The 23,722-nt window shown below is 38.6% G+C and overlaps 1 protein-coding gene across 1 annotated transcript in view; it reads right to left on the reverse strand.

Annotated features, from left to right (window-relative positions):
* The window catches only part of VEPH1 (ventricular zone expressed PH domain containing 1), a 971,752-nt gene that overhangs the window by 98,312 nt on the left and 849,718 nt on the right, over positions 1 to 23,722 (reverse strand). The window contains exon 17 of the mRNA XM_053711791.1: positions 16,913 to 17,030. Coding sequence (XP_053567766.1) covers positions 16,913 to 17,030 — 118 coding nt within the window. The remainder of the gene's footprint in view (positions 1 to 16,912; positions 17,031 to 23,722) is intronic.

The following is a 23,722-nucleotide window of genomic DNA, read 5'->3' on the forward strand; positions in this document are numbered from 1 at the left end:
TGAGTGTGTATTTTATGTGTGTGTGTGCGTGCTGTATGTGAGTGTGTGTGTTGTATGTGAGTGTGTGGTGTGTGCTGTACAAGAGTGTGTGGTGTGTGTGTTGTAAGTGAGTGTGTGTGTTGTACGAGTGTGTATTTTATGAGTGAGTGTGGGGTGTGTGTGTGTTGTATGTGAGTGTGTAGTGTGTAATAAAGTATGCACACAGTTTAGTCACTTTTTCCAAAAATTGCAACTATCCTGTTGTACATTACTTCAGAAATTTTCAGACCAAGCATAAAAATAGGGTCACAAGGGTATATGGTATCATGGCACTGGGTCTTGGGAAAACAAGTTTGAAGAACCCTGATCTAGATCTAAGTTGGGCTTCTTAGATGTACTGCTCCTGCTCACATTGAAGACATTTCACAAAGTCTTTGTAAACAGATCTCTGAGTCTACAGGGATAACTTTAAACATATTTAAGGAGCAGGTGTGTGGGAAGGTGAGGACTTTACTTTCTTTCACCCATACTACTTTAACTCCATTTGTAACTTTCCTTGGAGGTGTATTTATGGGGTTGTGCACTATAATCCAAAAGACCTACTTCAGTAGTTCTGCTACGTTCTGCTGCTCTTGCCCTTTGTGACCTTCCATACTCTGTGGTGGTCATCAGTCAATGCCAAACCTGATCGCGTATTCTTAAGTGCACTAACCCGACATGAAATATGAATATTTCCCATTCCAATGTTCTTCACAAAGCATAAAATGTTCTATTTATTCTTAAATAAATATTTATATATATCTGATGGTATTTTGGTACAATATGCTTTTACATGTTTTCAGCTACTCTACCGCAAAGGACTCCAATGCACTTTCAGTATATAAATATATGTCTATATATGTATACATATGTATTTATGTGTTTATACATATATACACATATAAATACATATGTACACACACACACACACACACATACATATATATATATATATATATATATATATATATATATATATATATATATATATACATAAAAATCCCAGCAGAGCACACTCTAACTTAATGACCAGCCACCAAGTTGCAAACAGGCAAATTTATAAGCCCATAAACAGGCTGTACCCACTGGATTTAAGTGAAAATAGTGCTTTATTGGCACACAAGCAATACGTGACCTGTTTCGGGGATTTCACCGCTTCATCAGACTACGGGGTCAATTTATCAATGTCTGTCCGACATGATATGCTGTAGCGTATTATGTCCGATAGACATCGCTGAATGCCGACAGCATACGCTGTCTGCATTTAACATTGCACAAGCAGTTCTAGTGTACTGCTTGTGCAATGCCGCCCCCTGTAGTTTCGCGGCCAATCAGCCGCTAGCAGGGGATGTCAATCAACCCGATCGTATAGGATCGGGTGGATTGATGTCCGCAGCCTCAGAGGCAGCTGTCCAGTTAAGGAGTAGCGGTCTTAAGACCGCTGCTTCATAACTGATGTTTCCAGCGAGAAAAAAACAGTGTATATAACAGGTGAAAAATCCCACCTCTCATCAGAGAAGAACCGCCCCTTCAATCATTATCCAATTACAATAAATATATTTAAGCAAAAGATAAGTATAAGAAAAAGAAAACATTGGAATAGATCCATATATAAATAAATACATGGGCAGTATTAGTGCACAAGTGAAAAATTATAATCATATCATACAAGGTGATTCAAGCTCATACGTACAGACAACACAATCACATATCCAAATGATACAATGCACAATTAAATATATATATTTCTTTTCTTTAGAGTGGCATGATCTAATATCTATAATAGAGTGGCATAATCTATTATCCACCTAGTACTGTCAGTGTTGATTCTCTTTTTATAATGTGAATCATGCATGCTAATAAAGGATAAATGCATTAGACATGTGTTTAAGTATGGCAGATCGTCATATCATTTTGCGATATCTACCTAATAACTTCAAGTACATCTAGCTTGCACCATGCTAGGGTTATCACAAAAGATCATATAAATGTGATAACATAGTATCAAACAGTTAATTAATTTTTTGTGTATATGTTTTTCCAATTTTGATCTGGCTTTAATAGTCTCTATAAACACCACCTACATTATGCTTTTTAAGTGGTAGTATATCACATACCTTTGAATGGATACATATTATATTGCGTTGGGACAATTGAACAGTGTGGGTCTAATATGATTTGACACACTTTTACAACTCTTGTGACTAAAATTTGTATATTGTTGTATATGACTGCTCTATATGACTATTTGTCTTATACCAATTGTGGCATGGTTTATTCTCTTGTACATTGTTTATATGCCTCTGATTTGATGATTACACTGAGGTAGGAACAGGGACACATAGAGATCTATAGTTATTTATTGATTGAGATATTCATTGACTTATGTTTTTTATTTAACTATTTGTACAGTTGTGACTCTTATATGATGTCTTTGATTAGTAGTATGGTCACACTGATGGGTGCAGGGGTTATCACCATGACAACCCCAGTTTTGGCGCAATTCACATTTTGATTTGGTGGTGGGTGGGGCTTAATGTATTTTTAAGTCACTGTGTTCAGTTGCATGTTTGTTCTGGTCTGAGGAAGGGGTCTGCGAACTCCGAAACGTTACCTAATAAATAAGTACTTTTTTGAAAACCCAGTGAGTGCAGTCCTATGTTGAAAATTACTATGATTATTATTGATCTGGCACCCTGGTTGGCGACTAATGGACATTGTGAGTGCAGATACACATGGAGGATATATATTTATATATACAGTATATATATATATATATATATATATATATATATATATATATGTTATAGATTACTTTATCAGACACTATTTACTCAATGCTGTAGCTACAGATGCCGCACACGTGCAGAGGGGGCATTACACAATGGCATCATTGATTACGTTGTTTAATCATGATCGGGATCATCATGAGGGGAGTTAGTGTACCCGCCCACTAACAGTGTGAGTGTATGTGTCAGATAAAACAAAGTAAACTTCTGTTTCACAGCATGTGTAAATAATCAATTAATCATAGAGCCTTAAACCCACTTCTCCCTATATTCTGGGATACAATCGCCTTCCACATATAGTACAGGGAGTGCAGAATTATTAGGCAAATGAGTATTTTGACCACATCATCCTCTTTATGCATGTTGTCTTACTCCAAGCTGTATAGGCTCGAAAGCCTACTACCAATTAAGCATATTAGGTGATGTGCATCTCTGTAATGAGAAGGGGTGTGGTCTAATGACATCAACACCCTATATCAGGTGTGTATAATTATTAGGCAACTTCCTTTCCTTTGGCAAAATGGGTCAAAAGAAGGACTTGACAGGCTCAGAAAAGTCAAAAATAGTGAGATATCTTGCAGAGGGATGCAGCACTCTTAAAATTGCAAAGCTTCTGAAGCGTGATCATCGAACAATCAAGCGTTTCATTCAAAATAGTCAACAGGGTCGCAAGAAGCGTGTGGAAAAAAAAACCAAGGCGCAAAATAACTGCCCATGAACTGAGAAAAGTCAAGCGTGCAGCTGCCAAGATGCCACTTGCCACCAGTTTGGCCATATTTCAGAGCTGCAACATCACTGGAGTGCCCAAAAGCACAAGGTGTGCAATACTCAGAGACATGGCCAAGGTAAGAAAGGCTGAAAGACGACCACCACTGAACAAGACACACAAGCTGAAACGTCAAGACTGGGCCAAGAAATATCTCAAGACTGATTTTTCTAAGGTTTTATGGACTGATGAAATGAGAGTGAGTCTTGATGGGCCAGATGGATGGGCCCGTGGCTGGATTGGTAAAGGGCAGAGAGCTCCAGTCCGACTCAGACACCAGCAAGGTGGAGGTGGAGTACTGGTTTGGGCTGGTATCATCAAAGATGAGCTTGTGGGGCCTTTTCGGGTTGAGGATGGAGTCAAGCTCAACTCCCAGTCCTACTGCCAGTTTCTGGAAGACACCTTCTTCAAGCAGTGGTACAGGAAGAAGTCTGCATCCTTCAAGAAAAACATGATTTTCATGCAGGACAATGCTCCATCACACGCGTCCAAGTACTCCACAGCGTGGCTGGCAAGAAAGGGTATAAAAGAAGAAAATCTAATGACATGGCCTCCTTGTTCACCTGATCTGAACCCCATTGAGAACCTGTGGTCCATCATCAAATGTGAGATTTACAAGGAGGGAAAACAGTACACCTCTCTGAACAGTGTCTGGGAGGCTGTGGTTGCTGCTGCACGCAATGTTGATGGTGAACAGATCAAAACACTGACAGAATCCATGGATGGCAGGCTTTTGAGTGTCCTTGCAAAGAAAGGTGGCTATATTGGTCACTGATTTGTTTTTGTTTTGTTTTGAATGTCAGAAATGTATATTTGTGAATGATGAGATGTTATATTGGTTTCACTGGTAAAAATAAATAATTGAAATGGGTATATATTTGTTTTTTGTTAAGTTGCCTAATAATTATGCACAGTAATAGTCACCTGCACACACAGATATCCCCCTAAAATAGCTATAACTAAAAACAAACTAAAAACTACTTCCAAAACTATTCAGCTTTGATATTAATGAGTTTTTTGGGTTCATTGAGAACATGGTTGTTGTTCAATAATAAAATTAATCCTCAAAAATACAACTTGCCTAATAATTCTGCACTCCCTGTATGTACATGTGTGTACAACCAATCAGATACATATAATCTCAGGGGGCGGGTTATCATGTCACATTTAACAATATAATGTATAGTACATCGGTCAAATGTATTATATCTGATATGAGTTGTCTAAATGTGACTCTGTATCTAGTACATAGTTCTGAGACATTAGTTTTATATTAAATAATCAGGGCTGAGCTAGTCCCAGGAGGCATCAGTAAATCTACCCCCTTGCAGCTTATCTGTCACTGAAACTGTACCAGACTGCAAGATCTCATCATACACATAAAACATAAAACATCTGGATTATAAAGCCTCAAATTCACATCTCCATCATTATTGAATATGACCCTATCCGCATATAGTACATATATGTGAGTATAGTTAATCAGTTGAATTTGTACTCAGAGGACGCGGTTATCATTCAGCGATATATACAGTATATCAATTAAATAGGATACATCAGCTATGCATTGTCTAAGTGTGACCCTATATATAATGCTTAATTATGAGCTATTGATATTGCACATCAGAATGTTACAAATATGATATGTGCATTGTAGCCGCAAACCCATTTGTTCCCTATTGTTGGTGCGTTCAAACCATTAACATAGTTCAACCACAAGGGGCAGGGTTATCATTTAGCGTTTGATACATATTACAATATATAAATTTACATCAAGGGTTCATTATCTTAAATAAGTCATAATATTGTATACTTTAGTAACAGATAGAAATATGTACAGACATTATATGTGACTGGCTAGATAAGAGATAACAACATTTCTGTCAAAATAGATATATTTAAGTCCTGTCTTCCTATTACGAACCTGTTGGAAAATGAATATTAGTTGTGAGAGGCGTCATGTAGTTATTCATAAGAAGCACTGCCAATCTTTTTGATGGTTTAAACCATTTGGTATAGAGTGTTCAGTCTTAATATCCATTTTTATTCTATCTGCAGTAGACGCTGATTTCTATAACCACCCCTTTTGAGGGGGTTCATGAGCAATCAGAATACATCTCAGGTCACTTACATTGTGTCTGTCTACATTGCATGAAAAGCCTGGCTATTAATTGGTCACTACATTGTTTCTTGATGGCTTCACGTATAGAATAACAATGATTTGCCATCCTAGTGTGACTGTTGTCACTCGTTTTCCCTATGTAGACTTTTCCACAAACACAATTTAGGAGGTATATTACATGTGTAGTGGTACATGTAAGAAAAAACTTGATCTGAAATTGACAGTTAATATGAGGATGTCTGAATTGTGTCCCTTGAATCATGGAGTTGCAGGTCGTGCAACCTGCAACATCTGTAACAGCCCCTCTTTATGTTTTTCATCCAGGTCTTCCATTCGTAACAGTGTTCTGGATCCGTTAGCATCAGTCTATCTATTAGGGATCGTCCTTTTCTAAACCCAACCATAGGTGGCTCGTAATCTTTAAAGGGCAGTGATGTATGTGTTGATGACTGTTCAGTGCTGTTAGATGTCATCACTGATGTTTCTTTTATCGGGGGAATATTGAGTAGTGAATATCATCCATTTGGTAGCCAACTTCTGTTTATTGGAAAATGTGTTGCTCTGTGCAGATAATGCAGCCGATTGGGATAATGTCCTTATCTCATTACACTTTTTTTTAATCACCTTAGCAGGGTAGCCTCTTTCTATAAAGAGTTCCGCCAATTCAGCAATCTGTTTCTTAGCAGGGTCAGTATTATTTCTCACAACTCTAAGGAGTTGTGCCTTTGGAATGGACTTAATCAGGTTTCTTGGATGTGCACTTTTGGTATTCAGAATAGAATTTTTGTCCGTTGGTTTTGAAAATAGAGTGTTAGACAACAGTTCACCATCTTTTGTAGATCTTCATATCCAAAAATTCTATCTTTTCTTTATGGTAGTTCAATTTGAATCTGACTGTATGTGGTAATGTATTTAGTTCCTCAAAACATTTCTCCAGTTGTTCAGCTGTCTTATTCTATATGAAGAATAGGTCATCTATGAATCTTCTATACATAGAGACCTGTAGTTGCTCCATAATTTTCATAATCTCCCGTTCATATTCTTCCATAAAAATATTGGCGTATAATGGGGCCATATTATTTGAAATAATTAATTTCCAAGCAACATTCCACTAGTTCCACCAGGAAGTCGATAGGAGGGCCAATGTAGTATTTTTTAGGAGAGCCTTTTGTGCTGCTTTTATCCCCAATTTATGGGGTATGATGGTGTACAGGCTATTTACGTCTGCTGTCACCAATAGACTGTGTGACTGTATTTCATATTGGCCATTCAGTAATTTCTCAATTAATTGAGAAGAGTCCCTCAAAAATGATAACATCCTCTTGACACAGGGCTGTAGAAAGAAATGAACAAATTTGGTTAGTGGTGATAAGATAGAATCGCAAGCTGACACGATAGGGCGTCCTGGCAGTTTATCCAGAGATTTGTGTATTTTTGGCAATGTGTATAGGATAGGACAAATAGGATTCTCCATATACAAACATTTATAGGTGCTATCTGATATATATCCTTACTGTTGTGCCCTCTTAAGTATTTGTTCAATTGATTTCTGAAATGTGTTTGTTCGATTTCGATTCAGACTTTTGTACACATCACTATCAGCAAGGTGCCCACATATTTCATCTCTGTAATCATGGTAGTTCATAATGACCACAGCCCTGCCCTTGTCCACAGGGCAAATGACAATTGAGGGGTCATTGGCTAACGTCCTAATATTACTAGATGTTATTAGGTGGATATGAAAATATGATGACGATCTGCCATACTTAAACATATGTCTAATGCATATATCCTTTTTTTAGCATGCATGATTCACATTATAAAAAGAGAATCAACACTGACAGTACTAGGTGGATAATAGATTATGAGGGCGATCTGCCACTCTAAAGAAAATAAATATATATCTTTAAGTTTGCATTTATGTATTTATTTATTTTTAATATGGATCTATTCCAATGTTTTATTTTTTCTAATCCTTATGTTTTGCTTAAATATATGTACTGTGATTGGATAATGATTGAAGGGGCGGTTCTTCTCTGATGAGGGGGTGGGATTTTTCACCTGTTATAAACACTATTTGTTTTTCACATTTTCACTTAGTCTGATGAAGGGGTGAGATCCCGAAATGGCTTGTGTGCCAATAAAGCACTATTTTCACTAAAATCCAGCGAGTGCAGCCTGTTTATGGACTTTATATATATACAGTTCTCTTATTGTAAAAACTAAAAAAAAGAAAAGGTGTCAGTACTTATTGATTGATGATTGATATAGTGTTCTCAATAACTTTGAGAAAAGCAAAGAGACAAAGTTATTTACAATGATTGACATATTTTACAACCCCTTTCCTCCAAACAAACCCTTAACTAGTGCTCTAACAGTATAAAGGGGGCATAGGGGACTTGTAAATATTTTTTATAAAACTGATGTTTAATATACTGTAGTTTTTATTGTATTATAGTCTCTTTAATTATGGCAAACGTTAGAGAGACATATATTACTATCCCCTTTTTGAAGGTTATCTTTGTATATGTATCGTTGTGAAAAACCTTCTTCCCTTTGGACTTACACAGCAAGAGTTAACATTTCTTGGTGCTGCATATGACGTCAGAGTAATGATTACATTTTAAGAGGGCTGTGAGCCAGAGACAGGTCTATGAATAAGGCAGGAGCTGAAACATGTTAGTCCGCTGCTGTCCTGGCTCTCTGTGATTTTACTTGATACACTGACGTTTTTATTCCCGTGTACTAGAAATAAACGTGAAGTTTTATATTTTGAGCCTGTTGCCCCGACTCGCTTTCTTTTTCTTCTTGCACTTTGTTATTTTACAGCCCCCTCTTGTGGAAACTATTTACACAATGATTACAAACATTACCTGTAATGAGATGACAGAGGTGGTGGTACTCAGAACCAGTGATTACCCAAGCAAAACAAAGCCCTGTATATACATAATATACATTTTTAGATGTGTGTGTATCTATGTATCTCTATGCTTTTTTTTTTCTAACACCTGAGACTTCATATATTTGAGCCCTTCTAACTTTTTAATGCAAATTTTAAAAAAAAATTATTAGATAGTGTTATTAAGAGTATAACTGTACATTTAAATTTATTTTTGATGTGTTTTGTGAAACTTTTTAGTTGAGCGTAACAGTTAGCCAGAGCTCTGAAGTCACGTTATTCCGGCACACTATAAATTCAATTGCTCTCAAGCGAACGTGTTTACTTTCAACTTGTAATTTGCACACAACTTCCTATGCGGGCAAAGAGCAGTGATAAACCCCTTTTTGTTCAACAGTTAGCGCACTTTGAAAATAATCAAGGGAGAGAACTTTGGAGAGATGCACCACGATGTGTGCATCAGTATTGCAGTGACCATTGTCATGTCCATTTCTTTTTCTTAACTTCTGTGTACACGTATTGGTGAAACTTCTTACTTGACTTCCAGGCCGGCCTCCAGCATGATGTTGTCATTATAAACTCCTGCCTCTAGGACATAGGTTTGTCCTGAAACAAATGGAAGAATCCAAGACCAAGAGAGCAAAGATGTGCCAAAACTCTGTTGCCCACTGCACCTAACTGTTCCCTAAGTATTTGTCATTGACTGATGAACCCCACAGATCAGGAAAAGCAGAAGCAGCAATTGGAAGCAGCATTTCTAAAGTAGGCCTCAAGATTTTAGTACACCAACCTGAAGGAGTGCCAAAAATGATGGTTAGAAGCCTTAACGTTAAACCCATACTCATTATCTCCCCAGTGTTACTTACATTTGGATGCTTTTGTTTTAGCAAGAGGGTGCTTATTCCTTGGTCTGCTTTTACAAAATGGCATTTCAGTTAAACACAAAACATAGAACTGTAGTGTAGAAGGATTGCAGGTTGCTTTCACAGCAGCATTAAAGGCATTTACCTTCTTAGGCATGAACAGGAGAAGGCAGGGCTTTGTCAGCACTGTCTGAAAGGGGCAGTCTAGTCAAACTTAAACTTTCATGACCCAGATAGGGCATGCAATTTTAAACAAGTTTCCAATTCACTTTTATCATCAAATTTGCTTTGTTCTCTTTGTATTTTGTTGAAAGTTATACATAGGTCGGCTTTTATGCAAATGTTTAAGCCCTTGAAGGCTGCCTCTTATCTCAATGCATTTGACAGTTTTCCACAACTAGAGGCAGCTAGTTCATGTGTGAAAAATATATAGATAACATTGTGTTCACGCCAGCGGAGTTAGTTATGAGAGGGCACTGATTGGCTAAAATGCAAGGCTGTTAAAAAAAGGAAATAAGGGGCGAAGTGATAACAGAGGTAAAAAGTATATTAATATAACTGTGTTGGTTATGCAAAACTGGGGAAAGGGTAATAAAGGGAATATCTATCTTTTTAAACAGTAACAATTCTGGAGTAGACTGCCCCTTTAAGCAAGACAACATCACTGCTATGTGGAACTCGACTTTGGAAATGGTGGAATGTTGGAGCAGCAGAGGGCTATCCTCCATGCTATGGCCGGCTGCCAATTCATTTGGATTGGAAGCCCATTAGGCAGAGATGAGTGAACCATGATTAGTCAGTTAGTGGCAGTCCTAAAGCCTTTTAGGTATGTTACAGAGAACTTGAGCCAAAACACTTCCAGTCTTGGTCAAGTCATAGGGGGCGATTTATTAAAGTGTGAGCGGACATGATATGATGTAGCGTATCATGTCCGCTGCACATCGATAAATGCCGACAGCATACACTGTCGGCATTTATCATTGTACAAGCAGTTCTTGTGAACTGCTTGTGCAATGCCGCCCCCTGCAGATTCTCAGCCCGATCATATAGGATCGGGCGGATTGAAGACCACAGCCTCAGAGCAGGCGGACAAGTTATGGAGCAGTGGTCTTTAGACTGCTGCTTCATAACTGCAGTTTCCGGCGAGCCTATACGATCGGAGCTTGATAATTCGGCCCTATAGCCTTATTCAGTCATCTCTTAAACAGTGTGGATGCCTTCCTCAAAAACTGTGAAGTAGTGAAGTAGCAGCACTTGTCAGGAGGCTGAAGCAATAGATGAAAGATTGCATGCGGAGCATCTCCATTGAAAACTTTTTTTTAGTAAAAGCTTGCATCCACAAGTACAATGGTTTGAAAAGGGTAATTCTATTATTATGACCATAAAATTAAGGGAAGTAGCTAATCGTGTGTACTTGTATTTAGCTGTCACTCAAGATGAAAATACTATTTGGCAGACTTAGAACTCTGCAATGAAATCATAAATGATAAATGCAAATGTACAGTGAGCAGTGGAGAACTTATCTATGGGACATGTATTCAAACTGCCTGTTGATCATAGGCCTATAACAACTTAAGTACAAATGGACTGGGTCAAGCAGGAAACCACATTTCTTGATGGTCAGCTTGACTACTCTCTTTTACATATGAGTACAGACCAATACATGTGAATGTGACAGCTTTACCTGTTTCACTTGCCTTTGCCATTGCCAAATGTTCAACTAGAGGATGATATAGACGTAGTTTTACTTCTTACAAGCACTATCACTGCAGTTACACAAAAACAAATTTAGGCTGCCTGTTTAGCATACTTATTTCAGCAAGCATTATGGGAAATTCTGTTGAAGAAATGGCCCGGCCTTGCTGGCTTATTTTAGAGTGGACGATGAACTTCTCTTACAAAATGATTGTGCTATAAAAGACACATTTGTTACTAGTGCTAAAAGAATTAGAGCCTTCAGTCATAAGTCTTGCTCATGATACAGTACAAGTGTAGGTGAAAACTGGCAACATGGGTAGTGGTTAGGGTGAGCATATTGCCGCTTTAAAAAGGGACACATATAAAAAATACATATGTCAGGGTTCTTATACAAAACATTTTTCAAACAGCCCTGACATATGTATTTTTCATATGTGACCCTTTTTAAAGCGGCAATATGCTCACCCTAGTAGTGGTTGACAGTGATGCACTAACTGGCTGCTCTACAACTATAAAGAGTGGTGTAACTAGCAGTAGTAGAGCTGATGGGGGCACTGGGGCTAACAATGGTACAAGTGGTTTTGGGAGTAGTCTAAAGAGTTGATGTGTACATTGAAGCTGCTTGGTAACCTTATTACCCCCTACTGATCATACTACTTGGCTTGGTGCCATACAATGCAAATTCAGCACCTACACCTTCAGTTCCCCTCATTATACTCTTTACTTTTATGGGTGGACTTAGATGACCATTACTGCTACTTATGCTGCTGCTACTACTTCTGGTACAGGTTGGCCCAGCATATCTCCTACTCCTGGTGAACATGGGATTGTCTGCTACAGCAGATGCTGTAGATGACCATCCTGCTGCTGCTGCCAAAACTCCTTTAGTTTTTTGAGCCAGAGCAGCAGACAAAGTCTTGAAAATGATATTTGACTCTGTGAAGCAGAGGCCACAGTGCTTGTCCCATTTTTGCTCATTAGACATGTAGAAGCAGACACAGTGGTGGTGGCAGCACAAAACATAGTACCCTCGGACTGACTAACAATTGAATTACAGAATAATATAATAGCTACTTCTTGTTTGTTGTTGGACTCTCGGACAAATAAAAAGAGGATTTATGGCATTTGAGGGGTACTTATCAAGCCGTCTACTTTACCTGCCTTCGCCAGCCCAATACGCCCGCCTAAGCTTGCCTACCATCGCCGCCACGGACCTGAATACGTTCGCCTAAGTTATCAAAAAAGCTGTCAAAAAGCCGCGCACCAAGTATGGGGCGATGAGCAGCAGACTGTGAGAGTTATCACTCATCCGATCTCGCTGCTCTTCGGCTTTTTGACAGCTTTATTGACAAGTTGTCACTAAGCACCCACACTAACTACACTGTTCTACCCCCTATACTGGTGCTCCCGGAGCCCCCCGCAACTGAATAAAGTTATTAACCCCTAAACCGCTGCTCCTAGACCCCGCCGCAACTCTTATAAATGTATTAACCCCTAAACCGCCGCTCCCGGACACCGCCGCCACCTACATTATACCTAGTAACCCCTATCCTGCCACCCCTATACCGCCGCCATCTAGAATTAAGTTATTAACCCCTATCCTGCCGATCCCGTACTTCGCCGCACCTAAATAAATAGTTTAACCCCTAAACCGCCGCTCCCGGACCCCCCCGCAACCTATCTTAAACTTATTAACCCCTAATCTGCCCACCCTACACCGTCGCCACCTATAATAAAGTTATTAACCCCTATCCTGCGGATCCCGGACCTCGCCGCAACTAAATAAATAGTTTAACCCCTAAACTGCCGCTCCCGGACCCCGCCGCAACCGATCTTAAACTTATTAACCCCTAATCTGCCCCCCCTACACCGTCGCCACTTATAATAAAGTTATTAACCCCTATCCTGCCCCCCCTACACCGCCGCCACTGTAATAAAATTATTAACCCCTAAACCCAAGTCTAACACTAACCCTAACACCCCCCTAACTTAAATATTAATTAAGTACATCTAAATAATATTTATCTTTATTAACTAAGTTAATCCTATTTAAAACTAAATACTTACCTTTAAAATAAACCCTAATATAGCTACAAAATAAATAATAATTATATTGTAGCTATCTTAGGATTTATTTTTATTTTACAGGCAACTTTAAATTTATTTTAATTAGGTACAATAGCTATTAAATAGTTATTAACTATTTAATAGCTACCTAGTTAAAATAAAGAGAAATTAACCTGTAAAATAAATCCTAACCTAAGTTACAATTACACCTAACACTACACTATACTTTAATAAATGAATCCTATTTAAAACTAAATACTTACCTGTAAAATAAACACTAAGATAGCTACAATGTAATTAATAATTACATTGTAGCTATTTCAGGATTTATATTTATTTTATAGGTAACATTTTAAACACTGCTGCAGTTACTCTCCATTTTTAGGAAAATCACTTTCAACTTACAGGGCCAACTTACCCCTTATGTGATAGGGCAGGCTCCCTTCTTACAAATGAAGGGTCACTTGTCCCTCTAGCCAAAACAGGAGGGAGATTGGGTCTCTGTTAGAGCCCCCATCTCCCACAGGTTAAACAGTATTTTCACAGGTAATAGTTGTTTTTACAGCAATCACTTGTAACTTACAGGGGCATGTCACCCCTTATTTCAAATAAGATTTCATGTCTTTGTAAATGGTCTGTGGGCTGAGATACAGGCTTTCCAAAAACCCTCTTCTCAAGCCCTCTGGCTTGCCTCTCACTGCAAGCTTTGACAGTTATCACCGCCCCCTTTTGACATCACCATGGGTGTTGGTGGTGATGGTGACATCACAGGGCCTTCAGAGAAGAGACATTGATGGGGAAAGGAGCTGCAGTCTCCTTTCCCAATTTGCAGTGCAGTGGTTCCCAGGAATCCGGATCAGACAGAGGACCCCTCTGGATGACAAACCTGTATTTGTTATATGCATTGCAGGAGAGATGCGCACAACCAAGATACCTTGTCATGCACATCTAAGAGGTTAATAACACAAAATATATTAACTAAACATAGTAAGATCACATAGATGGGAATTAATAAATTAAACATATATATAAAAATCTGTGTGCATGACTTTTTAGTCAATCACAAGTACGAGATGAAAGCATAAAACCATTGTTAAGAGTTTCTAAGCAACATACACTGAAATGCTAATTTTCCATTAAAAATTGCTGGATGAAAATGTAGGGAGCATTACACTTAAAGGGACACTAAACCCAACATTTTTCTTTCATGATTCAGAAAGAGAATACAAATTTAAACAACAATCCAATTTACTTCTATTATTTATTTTGCTTCATTTTTTAGATATCCTTAGTTGAAGAAAAAACAATGCACATGGGTGAGCCAATCACACAAGGCTTCTAAGTGCAGCAACCAATCAGCAGCTACTGAGCCTATCTAGATATGCTTTTCAGCAAAGAATATCAAGAGAATAAAACACATTAGATAATAGAAGTAAATTAGAAAGTTGTTTAAAATTGCATGCTCTTTCTATATCATGAAAGAAAAAAAATGGGTTTCATGTCCCTTTAATACCTGGCAATATTTATGCACAGTTGAAAATTATAAGTTTTACAGCTCAAATATGAAGTTGGCCTTAGTGTATATTAAAAAAAATATGAAACCACCGATATTAAATAAATTAATTCATGCATTGTAATATACTAAACAGTTTAATTAGTTTAGGTTTTATGAAAAAGTTTATGTATATAATTATAAGAATTAACCTTAACAGTTTTTATGTTTTAGTTAATGGTCTAATAATGTGTTTGTTAATAGTTTAATAATAATAATAATAATAATAATAAATGAAAGATTAATTTTTATATTGTCTTTTGGAATATAGATTTAAGGTGTGGGTTTAGATCACATATAGAGATACTTAAGAATTTACTTGAATAAATCATTTTCTATATATAAACCACACCAAGAAACGTGAACTTTAAGTCTTATTGTAGGTAATTTCTGTATGAAATCTAATATAGGACTAATATAAAAAATGGGTATTTTGAGGGTAATTTGGACATGTGAACTTCAATATTACAGTGATGCACTCTGTCTCCTGATCTATCCGGACACAAAGCATCCTTTAAACATGTACACAAGTAAACTATCACTGAAAATGATTTTCACTGACCGTGTTTGTTATGGGCTCCATTTAAGAAGCTCTGATAACAGTTTGGAGCACTAAGTTTCAGTCTTAGCTCTGTTTTGACTACTAAAAATAAAGCAGAACCGTACTAACTGCTTTAAATTAGACTAGATGTGTAAACTACAGGGCAGCATAAAAATGTTTTGCTTTAACATATCAGGTTTTATTAGCATGAAAAAAAATGTTCTAGGTGCTGTTAAGTATAAAAATGATCTCTTTAGGGTCATATAAGCCAACTAGAGTGATTCTGTTCCCGTGGGATGTCAGTCAACCTGGTCTAGCCAATACCCAAAACTAGCCAGATCTCAGATATTCGTGTGACTATTATAACATTTAGTCAAATTAGTTATAAAAGACCACAAAACTTTCACATATAATATGTCAAAATAACATTTTGAAATTGATACAAAAGTAATCAGGATTTGGTGCTGAAACTGCAAAATATGCATGCACAAATGAATGGTCATTTCCCTTAAAGGGACAGTCTACACCCAATATATCATTTTTATTACTTATTGTTACATACCAGAGAAGCATCCTGCAACTGGTCCCAAGTCTATAAACTTGTAAGACGTATATGAAACATTTAAATATTCATAATTTGTTAGGAGCCAAAAATGACCGCCAAGCTCCGCCCATCTATTGCGTGTATATTTTGGAATGTTAAGTGTCTCCAATCACAAACGACTTTTGAATACGTTTTCCTACTCGCACACTCTGATTTGTGCATGTGCAATTTGAAATAGTGAACTAAAAATATTTAACGTGCCCTGCTAAACTGTCATACAAGAAAACAGGTAACTGGACAAGAAGAAAGCTGGGGCGGAGCTTGGTGGCTGCTAACAAACAATGATTATTTAAAAATGTAATGTACTTCTTAAAAGCTTATATATGTGGAACCTGTTGCAAGATTCTGGTCTGGTATGTAAAAATACATAACGAAGAATAAGTATTGGACTGTTCCTGTAAGTTTCCTTAAAAAAAACATTATTCATTACATGTGCAGGTGTGCTTTCCCATGATTTTGTGTAAATGACAATGTTTAACAATTGTAAAATCACAAATTATTTGTAATTGTAAACAAACTTTCAGGGGAAAAAAATGTTTTATAGTTTAAAAGTGGGATTTGAGATATACCAGAAAACCAGGAAACCACTGTTTTTGAAGATATAGATTGATCATCATTTGTTAGATTAAGCTGCTGAAAATAGCTACATGAAGATAGATGAAATTTGTTATACAAAGTCTGAAATTACACTGTATACACTAAAAAGAATCATCAAAGGAAAGCAAATGTTTCTGATGTATTAGAAAACGCAGAAGGCAGTTTCCAATTCAAAGTTCAAAGTTTAGGCAGTTTGAAGTCATTTGAACACAGTAATTTCATTTTTTTTAGCTGTTCCTACAGATTAACATAAAGCTAATAGTGAGAGAAAGATATCCTGAAAAAAACAAATAAAACTAATTATAAAGAAATTGAGCATTTTATTGATGATATCACAGGTAATAATATATAATAACTACTATGTGTATGCCATTCAAAATGATCTTTCTTCCTTACCAGTTGCCTTTTCTGGATTGTTGCACATAAAACATTGCCATGACCCTGATTCCTCGCTATATCCAAAGAGATCAAAAAATCTCTCATCTTCCAAATGTAAGTGCAGGAGTTCCAGATCCTATAATCACATGTAAAAAAATAAATATATTTTTACAATGAATACATACATTGTTAGTACATTTTATTCACAAAAGTCATTTTGAAAATACAGAGTACATCAAACTTGCCTCTTATTGAAACAGTACCTGTGCAGGCTAAAGATTATGGGGAATGGGATAGCAAGTTGGAGGCTTCAGCTCCTATTAGCTTCCTAAAACAAGGTCAAGGCAAAAACATGGTGTAGGTTTCTTTTTGGGAGGTTCTACACAAAGGAGAGGTATATCACACTGGGTAAGTCAATGGGGTCAATGTATCAAGCTCCGTATGGCCTAAAGGCCTAAATGCTCGCCGAAAACAGAAGTTATGAAGCAAAAGACCACTGCTCCATAACCTGTCCGACCTGCTCTGAGGTGGCAGACATACATCGCCGGAAATCAACCCGATCCAATACGATCGGGTTGATTGACACCCCCCGCTAGCGGGCGATTGGCCGCGAATCTGCAGGTGGCAGCATTGCACAAGCAAGAACTGATGGTGCAATGTTAAATGCAGACAACGTATGCTGTTAAATTGACCCCAATTAGTTTACTTAATGAGACACTATACTGCAAAATTGAATCTCCCTTAATGTGTTCCCAATTACTTGTTATAGTAGCTGCAGAGTATAAAGTGTATGGGTAATTGCTCATTTAGGTTTATTTGTATATATGAAATAGCTGGTTTAGCTGCAATTTAGCAGCATACAATGTCAGCATTTATCATTGCATAAGCAGTTCTGGTGAACTGTTTGTGCAATGCCACCACCTGCAGATTTGCGGCCAAGCAGTGGGTTTCAATCAACCCGATCTTATGTGATCGGGCGGATTGATGTCTGACACCTTTAGAGGAGGCATATGAGTTAAGGAGCATCGGTCTTAAGACTGCTGCTTCCTAACTCCTGTTTCAGTTACATTCAGGGCCATTTTTTTAGTATTATAATCAATGCAGTGTAGGTTTCTTACCTTCACAGCCAGAACCATGCATAGCTGTATAAACAGCTCTCAGGAAAAAATTCTGCAACGCTGTCTATGGGTACAAATGATAAAAGTACAACACAAGGACGATACAATATTTGTAAGAGAGAAGACAAAATGTATCAAACAAACACAAGAGAAGTGCTTGCTTCCTGGAATAAACAATGTATAAAACATGTTATAAAGCACATGGAATGTGTATTCACAATCCACATGCCAAATCCTAATTATATAACTACAGATAGTATTATTGTCATAGCTTTTCTCCAAGTCCAGTTGAAATTGTCTGCATCGCACTTGTAAATACATCAATCAAATATCTGAGCAAAGAATAGATTATTTTGACAGTGTACTTAGTACTAGAGAAGGGGCGAATGTGTTTATATTCAAATTTGAATGTTAGAACAAATATTATTGTAGAGATTCAATTTACATAATTGAATGTTGATAAGAACATATATTCTTAAATATTCTATAATCGAATATTATTTACAGTTTTCGAATATCACTTTTGATTTTGAATGTTCATAATTAGATCGAATGTCCAAATTCGAAAATTCGAATGTTACATTCAAAATTTCGAATGTAACATTCGATTTAACAAATACTATTCAGAAGTTCAATAGTAGTGATGTCGCAAACCTAAAATTTTAAGTTCGCGAACGACGAACACGAACTTCCGCAAATGTCCGCGAACCGGGCGAACCACCATTGACTTCAATGGGCAGGCGAATTTTAAAACCCACAGGGACTCTTTCTGGCCACAATAGTGATGGAAAAGTTGTTTCAAGGGGACTAACACCTGGACTGTGGCATGCCGGAGGGGGATACATGGCAAAACTCCCATGGAAAATTAAATAGTTGATGCAGAGTCTGGTTTTAAGCCATAAAGGGCCTAAATCACCTAACATTCCTAAATTGTTTGGAATAACGTGCTTTAAAACATCAGGTATGATGTTGTATCGATCAGGTAGTGTAAGGGTTACTCCCGCTTCACAGTGACAGACCAAACTCCCCGTTTAACGCACCGCAAACAACCGCAAACAGTCCATTTGCACAACCATGAGATCGATAGATTTGATAGATAGATAGATACATAGATTACATAGATCAAAAGATGCAATATACATTTGATAGATACGAATTACATAGATCAAAAGATGCAATATACATTTGATAGATACGAATTACATCAATAGATGCAATATACATTTGATAGATACGAATTACATAGATTAAAAGATGCAATATACATTTGATAGATACGAATTACATAGATCAAAAGATGCAATATACATTTGATAGATACGAATAACATAGATGAAAAGATGCAATATACATTTGATAGATACGAATAACATAGATCAAAAGATGCAATATACATTTGATCGATACGAATTACAGAGATCAATAGATGCAATATATATTTGATTGATACGATTGATAGTTATATAATTTCCCTGACAGAGTATAACAATAAGACATGCGGTCTGTGACCCATGGTAAGGTAACTTCATTTCGCACAATCAAGTATACCAGTTGCAGAGGTTCTGACCCTGCATTCTGGCTGCACCTCTCCCTGCAAGAGAGATCTGTTACAGAGTCTGTGGGCCTGTATGCAAAGAGCTGGCCTGCCTGAAAGGAGCAGCAAGGCAGATCAAAAGATGCAATATACATTTGATAGATACGAATTACATAGATCAAAAGATGCAATATACATTTGATAGATACGAATTACATAGATCAAAAGATGCAATATACATTTGATTGATACGATTGATAGTTATATAATTTCCCTGACAGAGTATGACAATAAGACATGCACCTCTCCCTGCAAGAGAAATCTGTTACAGAGTCTGTGGGCCTGTATGCAAAGAGCTGGCCTGCCTGAAAGGAGCCGCAAGGAAGATCAAAAGATGCAATATACATTTGATAGATACGAATTACATAGATCAAAAGATGCAATATACATTTGATAGATACGAATTACATGTAGAAAAAAGATGCAATATACATTTGATAGATACGAATAACATAGATCAAAAGATGCAATATACATTTGATCGATACGAATTACAGAGATCAATAGATGCAATATATATTTGATACATATGATTGATAGTTATATAATTTCCCTGACAGAGTATAACAATAAGACATGTGGGATTGGACCCATGGTAAGGTTACTTCCTTTCGCACAATCGAGTACAGGTTGGGGTCCGGGATTGCCTTTTTGTGCTGTCTGATTTTTTCAGGTATACCAGTTGCAGAGGTTCTGACCCTGCATTCTGGCAGCACCTCTGAAAGGAGCAGCAAGGCAGAGGGATCGATTCCTGCCTATAAGAAACCAGAGGGCATGCTACCTGCTGGAAGTGTGCATTGAGGCAGAGGGATCTATTCCTGCCTAGAAGCAGACAGGCAGAGGGGACGCTACCTGCCTGGGAGCCCACTGAGACCAGCACAGCTGGGGGAGATACAGCCGCTGGCTTGACCCCGGTCTCAGCCACGATAGCCCTGGTCCCACTATTTGGAGGCAGAGGGATCTATTCCTGCCAAGAAGCAGCCTGGCAGGGGGATTTATTCCTGCCTAGAAGCAGACAGGCAGAGGGGACGATACCCGCCAAGAAAGAGTTGCAGGGCAGAGAGGACGCTACCTGACTGGGAGTCCACTGAGACCAGCCCAGCTGGGGGAGATACACCCGCTGGCTTGACCCGGTCTCAGCAACTATAGCTCTGGTCCCACTATCCGGTGGCCACCCCTGGGTTTGGACAGAGGAAGGGAGAACCCCTAGTGGAGTACCGCTACATCCGGGAGATGGAAAAAGATGTTTGGACACCCAGTACAGGTCATTCTCCTTCAGCCTTTTTATACAAGTGTCCCCAACCCTCAACAGGCACAACAGCATGAAATACCACATATGCCATCCTTTTGCACAATAGAGTACAGGTATGGCATCGATTTTAGGAACCCGGAGATAATTTTTAGGAACCGGGAAATTGAAAAAACATGCTTGAACAACCAGTACAGGTCGTTCTCCTTCAGCCTTTTTATACGAGGGTCCCAGACCCTCAACAGGCACAACAGCATGAAATACCACATATGCCATCCTTTTGCACAATAGAGTACAGGTATGGCATGGATTTTAGAAACCCGGAAATAATTTTTAGGAACCGGGAGATGGAAAAAGATGCTTGGACACCCAGTACAGGTCGTTCTCCTTCAGCCTTTTTATACCAGGGTCCCCGACCCTCAACAGGCACAACAGCATGAAATACCACATATGCCATCCTTTTGCACAATAGAGTACAGGTATGGCATCGATATTAGAAACCCGGAGATAATTTTTAGGAACCGGGAGATGGAAAAACATGCTTGGACACCCAGTACAGGTCGTTCTCCTTCAGCCTTTTTATACGAGGGTCCCCGACCCTCAACAGGCACAACAGCATGAAATACCACATATGCCATCCTTTTGTACAATAGAGTACAGGTATGGCATCGATTTTAGGAACCCGGAGATAATTTTTAGGAACCGGGAGATGGAAAAAGATGCTTGCACACCCAGTACAGGTCGTTCTCCTTCAGCCTTTTTATACGGGTGTCCCCGACCCTCAACAGGCACAACAGCATGAAACACCACATATGCCATCCTTTTGCACAATAGAGTACAGGTATGGCATCGATTTTAGGAACCCGGAGATCATTTTTAGGAACCGGGAAATTGAAAAAACATGCTTGGACACCCAGTACAGGTCGTTCTCCTTCAGCCTTTGTATACGAGTGTCCCCGACCCTCAACAGGCACAAAAGCATGAAATACCACATATGCCATCCTTTTGCACAATAGAGTACAGGTATGGCATCGATTTTAGGAACCCGGAGATAATTTTTAGGAACCGGGAGATGGAAAAGGATGCTTGGACACCTAGTACAGGTCGTTCTCCTTCAGCCTTTTTATACGAGGGTCCCCGACCCTCAACAGGCACAACAGCATGAAATACCACATATGCCATCCTTTTGCACAATAGAGTACAGGTATGGCATCGATTTTAGAAACCCGAAGATAATTTTTAGGAACCGGGAGATGGAAAGAGATGCTTGGACACCCAGTACAGGTCGTTCTCCTTCAGCCTTTTTATACAGGTGTCCCCGACCCACAACAGGCACAACAGCATGAAACACCACATATGCCATCCTTTTGCACAATAGAGTACAGGTATGGCATCGATTTTAGGAACCCGGAGATCATTTTTAGGAACTGGGAAATTGAAAAAACATGCTTGGACACCCAGTACAGGTCGTTCTCCATCAGCTTTTTTTATACGAGTGTCCCCGACCCTCAACAGGCACAACAGCATGAAATACCACATATGACATCCTTTTGCACAATAGAGTACAGGTATGGCATCGATTTTAGGAACCCGGAGATAATTTTTAGGAACCGGGAAATTGAAAAACATGCTTGGACACCCAGTACAGGTTGTTCTCCTTCAGCCTTTTTATACGAGTGTCCCAGACGCTCAACAGGCACAACAGCATGAAATACCACATATGCCATCCTTTTGCACAATAGAGTACAGGTATGGCATTATTTTAGGAACCCGGAGATAATTTTTAGGAACCGGGAGATGGAAAAAGATGCTTGGACACCAAGTACAGGTCGTTCTTCTTCAGCCTTTTTATACGAGTGTCCCCGACCCTCAACAGGCACAACAGCATGAAATACCACATATGCCATCCTTTTGCACAATAGAGTACAGGTATGGCATCAATTTTAGGAACCCAGAGATAATGTTTAGGAACCGGGAGATGGAAAAAGATGCTTGGACACCCAGTACAGGTCGTTCTCCTTCAGCCTTTTTATACGAGGGTCCCCGACCCTCAACAGGCACGACAGCATGAAAGACCCCATATGCCATGACTTCCTTTTGCACAATCGAGTACAGGTATGGCAGCAATTTTAGGAACCCGGAGATAATTTTTAGGAACCGGGAGATGGAAAAAGATGCTTGGTTGGTCCTCCTACTTCAAATTTGGGGCACTGCGTGTGCAATCTACTGTTCCACCAGATATGAGTGGTGTGTTAAGTAGTACTATTCTTAACAGTTTAATCACTGTTATGTGCCTTTTTTTTTGTTTGGGTTTTGTAGCCACAGTGCAGCACCAGAGGCCAGAAAAATTAGGCATGTACAAATGCCTGAAAAATTAGGTATTGTTGAAGCCGCTGCTATAGCAGCGGCCAGAAAAATTGATGTTTGTTTGACAGTTAGAAAGTGCCCTAAAACATTGCGGCTTGAACCCTAGTTGTTGGCTGATAAGTCACGCAAGTCATCCGGCATTCGAAGATAAAATACAGCAGCGTGTGTACCATTTGTAGCCCAAGGCAGCTCATCTCATCAGGCCTTTTTTACTCTAATGTATCGCACAATGTCAGTCCCTTCGGGATCCCTACCCCATTCATTTTAATAAAGGTGAGATAATCAAGACTTTTTTGACCTAGGCGACTTCTCTTCTCAGTGACAATACCTCCTGCTGCACTGAAGGTCCTTTCTGACAGGACACTTGAAGCGGGGCAGGCCAGAAGTTCGATTGCAAATTGGGATAGCTCAGGCCACAGGTCAAGCCTGCACACCCAGTAGTCAAGGGGTCCATCGCTCCTCAGTGTCGAGATCCGCAGTTAATGCGAGGTAGTCTGCTA

Source organism: Bombina bombina, chromosome 4 (assembly GCF_027579735.1).
Source record: "Bombina bombina isolate aBomBom1 chromosome 4, aBomBom1.pri, whole genome shotgun sequence".
In the NCBI taxonomy this organism is placed as follows: domain Eukaryota; kingdom Metazoa; phylum Chordata; class Amphibia; order Anura; family Bombinatoridae; genus Bombina; species Bombina bombina.